This window comes from Acanthisitta chloris, unplaced genomic scaffold, assembly GCF_000695815.1.
Source record: "Acanthisitta chloris isolate BGI_N310 unplaced genomic scaffold, ASM69581v1 scaffold34625, whole genome shotgun sequence".
Classification (NCBI taxonomy): domain Eukaryota; kingdom Metazoa; phylum Chordata; class Aves; order Passeriformes; family Acanthisittidae; genus Acanthisitta; species Acanthisitta chloris.
The window spans coordinates 594-11,363 of record NW_008673710.1 but is presented as its reverse complement, the minus strand read 5'-3'; the positions used below and the strand labels follow the sequence as shown (position 1 = coordinate 11,363).

The 10,770-nt window shown below is 53.2% G+C and overlaps 1 protein-coding gene across 1 annotated transcript in view; it reads right to left on the bottom strand.

Annotated features, from left to right (window-relative positions):
- Positions 1–10,036, bottom strand: part of LOC103802568 (voltage-dependent calcium channel subunit alpha-2/delta-2-like) — a gene marked incomplete at both ends in the record, with an annotated part of 21,469 nt that extends 11,433 nt beyond the window's left edge. The window contains 2 exons of the mRNA XM_009075051.1: positions 3,010–3,148; positions 9,992–10,036. Coding sequence (XP_009073299.1) covers positions 3,010–3,148; positions 9,992–10,036 — 184 coding nt within the window. The remainder of the gene's footprint in view (positions 1–3,009; positions 3,149–9,991) is intronic.
- Between the last annotated feature and the right edge of the window lie 734 nt (positions 10,037–10,770).

Here is a 10,770-nt window from a genome sequence, read left to right as displayed (position 1 = left end):
GGCTGGCAGGGAGGCTGTGACAGTACTTCCCTGTGCTCACAGAAGGACCTCAAATGCCGTGAGTACCCCAAGCCCTGAGCAGGAGGAGGAGTGGAGTGGAGGAGTCAGTAGTGCCACTGCAGGCAGGAGTGGGTAGCCAGCAGCACCATGAGACCAGGCACTGCTCCCTCCTGGGGCAGCCTCAGTGCATTTTTGGGGTGCAAGAGCTCCCAGGAGCACCCTCTCTCCTTGGCATTGGGCAAAATAACCTGATGTGGTGATGCAGGGGAGCCAGTGTATGTTTGAGGAGTATATTTAGCTATCCTAATGCTTTCTCCCACACTTGTCCCTCCTGGAAACACTGTCATCACCTGTTTGAGCCTTCAGCATGGTCCCGAGGCACCGGTGGGACGTGGGTTGGTTTCACCCAGGGTGAATCCTGGATCCCTCTATTCCAGCACCACTGCTGAACAGTACTTCTTCCCTCAGGCAGCTGTGCCTTCAAAACATGATTTACTCCATCCATATCTCCCCAGCCATTCCTCAGCTCTGTGCCCACACAGAGAACTGTTATCTGGGCACCTAGAATGATTTCCTGTTTGGCTCTGCCACGGGACATGGTTTTTCCCAGGAGAAGTGGCCAGGAGCAGGCTGCCAGTCTCTTGCATGTCTGGAGCAGCCCTGGGCAGTGCTGTCAGCCTTGGCTAGGCACCAGGCTGGGCACTGACACATACTGGATAGCCCCAGCAGTCCAAGCACCCCCAGCCCCTCAGGGTTCATCAGCCACTCCAGGCTTGTACCAAATGCAGCTCCTATACACATTCTACACCCAAACACAGCCCCAATATCATTCCTGAGCACAAATGTAGGCCCTATACCTTCCCTGGGCATGAATGTAGCCCCGATATCATCCCTGTGAACAAACACAACCTTATACCCCCCTGTGCACAAATACAGCCCCTACACTCTGCTTGTGTGCAGAGTGAAGAGCTAGTGCCCATTGGCTGGAGGCTGTCTCCATGGCCAGATTGACTCCTCTTCCCCTCAGCTGTGGCCAGAGCTGCCAGTCCTGCTGGTGACAACCCTGTCCCTGAATGCATGTCATCCTAGTCCCCATCAGGGTGAGCTCAGCCCCGCCCCACCTGCGAGCGATTGCAGATTTAATTAAAAATGGCACAGTAAATAAAACACATATAGGATGTAATTTGTGTGTGTAGTGAGGGGTGACGGCAGCGGGCGTCTCTGCAGTGGTTTAATTAGCGTGCCAGGCAGTGATAGTGCCTCTCCGCCGGGTCCCACTGGGGAGATGCTCCCTGCTCACGGCTCTGTAGGGACTCACCACGCTCACTGGTGCCCCTGGTAGGAGAGGGCACATTGGTAGTCCCATGTCCTTACCTCAAACTGCTCTCTGCAGGACAGCAGTTGGGTACCTTTCCCCGCACCCTGACTTTCTGAAACACCCTAGTGTGGCTGATATGGTCTGATCCTTGTGCCCATACACTGCTGTGCCCGTGGCTCTGGTCCCTTTCCCTGTCTGGGAAGGGGCATTAGGAGGGTGTCCCCACACTGTGACCTCTCCACTGCCCTGTCCCCTCTCCAGCATCCCTCTCTGAGTGGCTGTGAGTCCCGGGAGCACGTTTATCTCCACTTTGCTCTGGTCCCGGGGCCAAGGGGGGTGATTTATGCGGCCGTGGCAGGCCAGCCATGGTGTCGGCTGCTGAGCTGGGGTGAGGAGGAATGAATATTTCATCCTATACAACCCACCCAGCACGCATGATGTGCTTCATTAGCTGCTTGCCCTGCACTAGCTGGGTAATAAAACTAATTGCAAATTTCTAATCCACTGCTGCTGCTGTGGTGAAATCATTGCACTGCTGTGGGTCCGAGCACAGCTGTGCTGTAACGAGCCTCTGTACCAAGCATGTGCCGGTGGGCCAGGAGTGTGAGCTCAGCTCCCATCACCACTGTCATCATTCAGGAGACCTTAGCAAGTGCCACTGAAAAAATGGGTGTGGGGATAGCGCTGCCCTGGGTGGTGCAGGGCAATGAGGGGTGCCTGTGACAGCAGGGTTTGGGGCTGAAGCAGGATGTGGCCGGCAGGTGCTGGAGGGTGCCCTCCAGCTGGGAGCGGTCCTGAGCTCAGTGCAGAGCAGCCACTAGAGGGAAATGGAGACCGACTGTCACCATGTGCCGCCGCAGCAGGGCAAGGTACTGAACGATCTGAAAGCTCAGGGAATATGACACCACCCGACAGGGACTTGAAGCTGGTGTGACAGGTCCCATCCCACCCACTCGTCTATCCCTCCCTGCCCGCTCCCAGGCTGGCCCACCAGCCCCTTCCCCCTTTCTGGAGCAGCCTGTGCCCTCCAGCAGCCACGGGGGCGTGGCCATGGGGCTCACGCCCTGCGCACTCCCAGCAGCAGGGGCTGCCCTAGTGTGGCATCACACTGGCCTGAAGTCAACCTTGGCTGCCTTCCTGCAGGATTGTAGCCACATTTTTTCCCTTTTCATGTTAGGTTAGGTGGCATCCCTGCTTTGCCCTCTCCCACTGCCCAGCCCTGTCTCACTCCCTCATAAGAGCAGGTAGATGCTGCCACCACAATTGCTCCAGCTCCATCCTTCTGAACATCTCCAGCAACCACTACGAACACCCTCAAGCTTTGCTGGACTCTTCTGTAGGGAGGATCAGAGATGTGTGGGCATAGCAGAGCTTTGCCCTGTGCCATAATTACCATTTTTCCTTTGCTCTCCACCCCTTCACTAATAACTCGTAACTCCTGATATGCATCTTTGTCCCATGCTGAGCTCTTGAGGGTCTCTGAGGAGGGACACATTGTCACCTCTGTCCTGACACAGTGACTGACTCTTTTCAGTGTCCACCCAGCTGGAAGTCATCCTGTCCTGGCACCAAGACTCGAGCTGGGGTACCAGAGGTGATGGTCCATGGGGCTACAGCACCCCGAGCAGGAGAGATGGATGCCCAGCCAGACAGCTTGGAGCAGAGTGGAAAGGGTTAGGAGGGGCACTCACAGCCTTTGTAGATGTCCGTGGGGATCTGCACAGCAGCGTACGAATAGTTAACCTTGGTCTTGAAGTTGTCATCGTCAGTGAACTCCAGCTTCAAGGAGTTGGACTTCTCCCTCTCGATCTCTTCTCCATCGGGATCCTCCTGGGGAAGGAGCAGAGCACATGGGGTCACCCAGGGTGCCAGTCCCAGATGCACACTGGGAATACCACCACCCAAAACCCATCACCAAGTGTTCCCTGGTGGAAACCATCTATGCTGGCCTTGTGCAGATCTGGCCCACAGCCTGCAGCACAGGGGAGTGGGTGCCGGGAGCGGGTGGGCATGAAGGTGAGCACTGGTTACCATTGCATCTCTGGCTCTGGTAGCACAGCAGGTATTAAATCAGACCCCCCCCCCCCAAACCCAAATCAAAAAAAGCCTTGAAAATCAATTAGCTGCAAAAGGCAACTATCAAAGAGCAAATTAAAACAGAGTGCAGCTTAGTGCTCTGTCAATAAGCAATGCAAACAATATTTAATTATGGTGGAGAGATGGCGAATTCCCCACTGCTGGTGCTGGAACACACTTCCTTGCCTTCACAGACCTCCTCTCCATTCCTCAGCTGTGCTGCCAGCACAGCACTGAGGGTAAAATCTCTCTGGAAAGGCAGGCAGGGCTGAGCCAGTACAGGCAGAATGGTTGGGTGGTTGCACACAGGGGACAGGGTGGGAGCCAAGGCACAGGACCATATGGGAAAGAGGGAGAATGGAGGTGGCCTTGCTACAGAGTTGGAGAAATTGCCTCTGCCCATCCCTGCCACAAGCCCAGCTGGCTGTGAGATGCTCAGGATGGAGAGGAGGAAGAGGAGGATGCTGCAGCACCTGCATTTTGTGCCCCTGAAGCTACATCCCTGCTGAAGCAAGGCAGAGGCACAGAGCTGCCTGCCCCATCCACAGGCAGGGACAGACAATACAGGGACAGGGACATGCCGGGCCCAAGCTGAGTCACCTTCCTCCAGCCCTGGCTGTGGGATTGAAAGGGGCAGGGGTGGCTGTGGCAGAGTAGGAGTGGATCTGGCTGCTGAGCTGCCCGGCAAGGGAGTAAATTTTCCTCGGGAAGAAGCTCAGTGCCTCTCTGTCTGTGCCCCCTGCAGTGAAGTGCCTATCTCGGAGCCGTGCAAGGCCAGCTGATTGCGGTAGCAGAGATCAGCCCTGCAGAAGCGACAACGGACGTGACTGGAAGTGTGAGCAACTCCAGGCAGGGCTCACATGGTGCTGTGCCTGGGACAGACACCTGGAGGCATGCCCCACACCGTCCTGCAGCAAAGTACCCCAACACCAGTGGAGACAAGGAGTGGGGAAGAGTCCCATCCTGCTGATGTCAATGGCCCCGCGTGAGCAGCTCTCCCACCAGCCGGGCTTGTCTCGTCAAAACCCAGGGGAGAGAAGACCTGAATTTCCCATGGGAAAAGCCATATATTTAAAGGAAAATAATATATTTGGGAAATAAACTATGAAGCTTGTTTAACACTCATTTTGGCCTCCTCTCTGTTTCCCCTTCAGAGATGATATGGAGAGATGTCACCTTCCCTGCACCAGTTCCAGCTGGCTATCACGGTGGTGACATTCCTGTGACATTGAGAGGGGTGGCCAAACCATTCGCCACAGCTCAGGAGAATAACAGGATTGATATGCAAGGTTTGGGCTTTAATTCCAGCTGATGGATTGTGAGTGTAAACACACTGCCCAGCCGATCCCGGAGCGGGGGCTCCAGCTGCCCAGAAAGATGCTGAACTCAATTACAGCCGCAGCAGCCAAGCAGGAGGCAGGCAGGGACTGTCCTCAACTCCCCTGAGCCATGTCACCAAGATCAAAATCCAGATTATGCTCTCAATTTCACATAAATCCAGAAAAAAAGATGCAAAACTGACTGCTGGACCCTCTGCAAAGCTGCGATGCTGCAGCAGAGCCGGCACCCCAGCTGTGTGCTGGTCCATCAGCTACCTGGAGAGCAGATCCAGTCCCAAGCCTGTCATGGATGGAGGGCTCAGGTTTCTGGGGGAAAGCAATGCACACACAATAGTTCATCCCTGCAACCTCTCTGAGCACCAGATAGTGATACAGAGGCACCTGCGGAAAACAGGCTTTGGGATAAAGCTGTGGCCCGAGGGCACCTGCAGCACCAAATGATCTGCTTTGACACTAAATCCTTTTTTTACCTCAGCCCAGTAAAGTCCAGGTGACAGCTCCTCATACCTCCCCATCTCATATCAGCAGAGCATCCTGCCCACCACTAGCACCTGGAAAATCCAACCCTTCCTCTTTCCCCCATGCTGGCATGGCCATTCCCCACTTCATCAGAGCTGGAACTACTGTATATAATTACTGCTCCTCTGTTTATCATTATTCTGCGACATCACCCACTTCTGAGGGGCTAATCTGTATGCTGCCAGGTTTGGTGCTGTCCGGCTGCTCTCATTCATGGAGCTGTAAAGAGGCACATGTATAGATCTTGGGGACAAATATACAGCTATCTATACGTGGGGCACTTCATGCATCACTGACACCCATACAGCAAACAGACCTGCGGAAAGAGCTGATGTTATCCAAGCTACGTTTATCCTTTATCCATAAATCTCCCAACCTCAACCAAGTTGTTTCTGTTTAAGGCTGAATTTGGCCCCCGAAATGGGGTCATTTCCACCCACATGAAGGGAGGTGAAGCTGTCACCAGCCTAGGCAGGGAGGGGAGCATCTCAGTGTGAGTCTGGGATACAAAGAACCACTTTGGGAAGACCAAGGGAAGAAATTCTGCATTAAATTTAAATTAGAGCAAAGCAAAGTTCTGGATTTACACCAGTTTAACTGTGAGCATCTCGGCAGGCCCCAGCCAGACTCTGCAGTATTTTTCATCATTGCATTTCAAAAGAATGTGGAAACATCTATTTATCTGTTACAGTATGTACAATGCAACACAAATAGATGCTACAGTTTGAATATATTATTTGCTACACACCATTAGAAATCGACTCCATGGCAATCTATCAATATGATACGTATTTACTGCTTCAGCGAGAAGTCATCACGCGCTGAGAGCTTTTGCCATCTCCAGTGCTTTAGCAGCTGGTTGCCAATCACATTTTCTCTTGAGTCTTCCAAAATGACAGACAGTGGACAAAACACAGAGATGCCCCAATACCTAATGAACACCAGTGGCACCACCCAACAGCTCTCCTGGAGGCTGCTGTGCTCTCAGCAAGTACCTGCCCCCAGCACATCCAGGCTGGCGCTGGCTGAGGAGAGCCAGCCTGCCCATGGGCACAAGGACTATCAGGGGGCCCCACAGTTTGGAGGTGTGGATGGAGCTGGCGATGTGACCTGGCACAGCAGTGATGCCTCATCCCAGCAGCTCCCACGGATGCAAACACCCCTGTTCATTGCACATCTCCATGGGAACAAGCCATCACGGCTAATGATGACTGCTTAAATGGCAGCAGTGATGACAAATGCAGGGCTGATCCGGCTGCAGCATCCCGACAGCATCCTTGCATCCCATGACCTGCCCCACACACGCCTGATTGAGAATGTATCTCACTGAGATCCCAACACATCCTTTTCAATCTCCTAGGGGCACCCAACCGTACTGTCAGGAAAAGCCAGCAAAATATTCATATCAACACGCTGTGATTCTACTAATAATGGATATAAATGCCAGCCCCCAACACATGGTTGAGAAACTCCAGGCCTGTGCAGAAGGGTCTTTCTCCTTAAATATATCAGTTTTTCCTGAAATGCAGTAATTTAATGCCAGGGAGGGAGATGGTGTGTTCTCCAGCCACAATCCTGCTTTTGTAGCAGCCCAGGTTATAAATAACAATCAGCCTCTCCCGCCAGCCTGCTCCCCTATCCCCCTTCGCTTATTTTAATCTTTGCCAAAGGTACTGTTTAGAGATCTTTCTAGACCATTTATTTTTAAATTACCAGCCAGAGGAGAGAATTTAAAAAAAAAAAAGGAAAAAAAAAAAGAAAAAAGGCAAAAGAAAAAAACTTCTGGGGCTGATAGCTTATCGGGAGGAAATCCAAATGTCACATTAGTTGAGAAAGTTGGAAGATTAAATTTTCCAACACCCTTCATCTGCTGCTGCTGACATTTAGGGGCTTTTTTCTCCTCCTCCCTCTCCTAGCTGCATCTACCGAGCAGGGTGAACAGTGCGAGGGGTGAGCAGCAAGTGGGGTGAGCAGCGAGCGTGCAACCCCTGCCTACCCCACACTGTAGGGGGCTGAGGCTGGCACACTCAGTCTCAGCCCTCCCTGGCACCTCGAGCAGGTGGGTGGGTGCTGAAGGGCTGACCTTGAGGCCAGGATACCTTCACAGAGCTGTGATGCTTTCCACTGTAGAACAGTACTTCCCAGGGGATTTTGGCCTCAGCTGTGACCTAAGCATCATCCCCTGCCATGAACACAACACAAAAGATGGAAAATTACTTTATTTCTGTATTGTTCTGCCTGTGACACCCAACCGAGAGCATCTGCTGAACGAAACACTTCTCCCCCCCAAAAAACCATAGCCCTTGCTAGTGGGGAAAGGTCAACACTTCTACGGACATTTTGAGAGCCTTGGGGACCCCCAGAAAAATTTTCTGATGTTCCCATTTGTTAAAAACCACTTGGAAATCTAAAGCCTGTTTAGGGAGATAGTGGAGCTGAGGTGCAGGCAAAATGAATAGGTAGCTCATTTCCTTCTTGCTGTAGTTAAAGGCAGCATAAGGCTTTTGAATCAGCCCCAGTTAATGGTGAGCAGCCATTGTCCATCAGCACCAGCTCCAGCTCAGCTCCATCCTGCACCATTTAAATAGAAAAATTGAAGCTAAATAAAGAAAAGATGGAAAGAACACTATTAAATTCCATTCAAACCTTGTAGTATCATCTCCCTTCCTTTTTATTTCTGCATCATCTTTTCTGCCCATTATTTTTGCTGGAATTAAATTTGCTGGGATTTCACTGGCGAGGAAGCAACAGCAACACTGCCAAACCCACATACCTCAACAACGGGACACCCCCAATTTTGCAATTTTGCTGTATCTCCCCAGAGAAGGACTAAAGCCAATGTGGCCGATGATGGATTTGCAGGGCTGCTCTTCCTTGATGACATGTCAACTCCCTGGAGGAAGGACCAGGAAGCTGAACCCTGTGGTCCCCAGGGACACCAGTGCATGGCTTCTACCCAGTGACCTGTGTGCTGGGAGGGCCCCATGGGCACAGCTTCGAGGTCGAGGAAATACGAGATGCCTCTTATTTCCTAATCCTGCCTAACGTGACCAAGATGCTCTCCTCACTTCCAGAAATGGCTCATCCCAAAGCTAACAGCCAGGAGTTACTGACTTGGATTGCTGCTGCTGACACTGGCAGGGTGTGGGCAGCTGGTGCTGGTCAGAGGAACAGAAGGCATGGGAACATCCAGCTCCCTGTCCTTTGCCCTATGGCAGTGATGGCAAAAGTCCAGCCCAGACAGAGAGATGCATTAGTCCCTCTCCTCATTCCCTGGGCTGGGAGCTGCCCTGCTCCCCAGGCTTGCTCCTCCTGCTTCAACTGCCAGCCATTTTTTCTTCCATTTTTATCCAAAATCCGCTTTAATGTATTTTAAACCCATTAGCTCCATCCTCCCCAGAGCAGTCATGGTGAGCAGGATCCTCCCCTTCTTCCTTTGGCAGCTTCCCCCAGGCTGGGGAGAGACAGGGGACATCCTCTGCTCTGAATAAGTGGGACAGTAAGCAGGGAGATCTACCCAGGAGAGCAGCTGCCCTCCCCTTCAGTCACAGCATCTGCTCGACCTCTCCATGCCACCTCCCAGGCTCTCCATGGCTAGCTTCCCCTGCCAAGGAGCCCTCTTGCTATCACCACCTGGAGACAATGGCATTGGCAGTTTATCATTAGCTCTGCTTTGAAGGCACCCATCCTCTGCTCCAGCCTGCTCTCACCTCCACTCTGGGGCATCACTTCCAAGGCAGGATGAGGGAGAGCTGGAGGTCGGCATAGGGCACGTCACCTGAACTGGTGGAACCTCATCAAACCCAGATCCTCCCCCCCCTTCTTCATGGGGTTTTCTGAAGGCTCATGGGGTCACCTGAGCATTTTTTTTGGATGTGGCATTGAGGTTTGCAAGTGTTTTGCTGCCAATGCCATGTGCTGCCACTCCTCCCCTCCTGCTGTGTTACCCCTGATGGCACATGTGCTGCTCTGCCTCAGGGCAAGGACTGATCCTGGGGCACTGGAGCTGGTTGGGGCTGCCCCCAAGGCTGCATTCCGCTCTACTTGGGGCTCCTGGGCAGCTCCAAGGACACTGCAATGCACCTGCTCCAAAGAGGCCCCGTGCAAAAAGGATCACCAACCCGAAGAGCCCCTGTTTTGGGAGGATCCCACAGCACAGTCTAGGAGCTGGATAACTAATCACCTGCCAGCAAAGTGGGGTGACCCAGGGTGTGGTGCAGCAGCCACTGCTGGTGGTGTGCCCTGTGCCCATGGCGCAGCACCTGAGTGAAGTCACCATCACCATCACCATACAGAGGAACTGGCAAATGCCAGCTCCCGTGGGAGCGCCAGGAGAGCGGAGCTGTCGGGTCTGTAGTTAGAGCACTGATTGCCAGAAATCACAGGACAGCTGTGCTGGGAGGGGGGCAGAGAATTAGATTCAGTCTCTAATTAAAGGTTTGCTCTTCATTTGAATTTCAGATGCCAGCTTTAATTTTAGAAACTTTTGCAGGCAGAGGAGCGACCTGCTCACCTGCCTGCTGCCAGGCCCGGTGCTGGTGGACAGATGCCACCACAACTTAGCTGGGGGGACACTGTCGTGCACTGGGCACTCACTGCCCAACACAGAGTCTGGTCACACTGGCTGTGATGATGGCTGGGTCATGTCTCCCTGTACAGTGATGGGACAGCCCAGCAAGGGGCTCAGCTCCAGGCCAGGGTGGTGACTGTGCCGGGGTGCCATAGGGACAGTACTCACGTATTCAGTGTCAGCCTTGGAGTCGTAGTACTCAATGTCTTCCTCCTGCAGAGAAAAGGGAGAGCTGAATTAGTGCCAGGCAAGGACAGGGATGGCAACAGGGTCTCTTCTCCTTTATTCATCCCTCAAGCACCTTCATCATGCTGCTGGCAGCCACCACATTGCTGGGGACCAAACCCTGCCCACCCCATGCTGTTGCTGGAACACCGCTGGGTTCACCCATCCCCTCATCTGCCCTCGAAGGACTGGCCATTGCCTGCTGTGCTTCCCTCCACTCATGGCTGTTGCTAAGCTGCAGCAGTGCAGGGCCATGAACAGCGTCCACCATGGCCAATAGCCCTGTGATAGTGACCCCGGTGTGACCACAGCCTCTGCACTGCCACCAGGGGCGAGGCTGTGCCGTGTTCCCACAGCCAGGATGCTTTGGTCCTGTTGGAATCATCAGGAGCTGCAGGAGAGCTGGGCACAGGCAGTGTGGCAGGCAGCAGCCCTGCAGCAGGCTGGGCTCCCTCCCCATGCTGCAGAAACAAGGAGAACAGTGTCCTTGCTTCCACAGAGAAATGCACGTCGTTAATTTGGGGTATTTAGAGCCTATTTAAGCAGAAAGGTCCGATTGGATTCCTCTTCCCTGAGTGTCAGGACTCGAGACAGCTGATAAAATTCCTGAAGAGGCAATTGGGAGAGCAGTGATGCTGTCACAACAGCGTTCCGTTTGCCATCAGAAAGGGTAATTAAAGGGCACTCGGAGACTCTTCCCTGTGTGCCGGGACACAAACGTG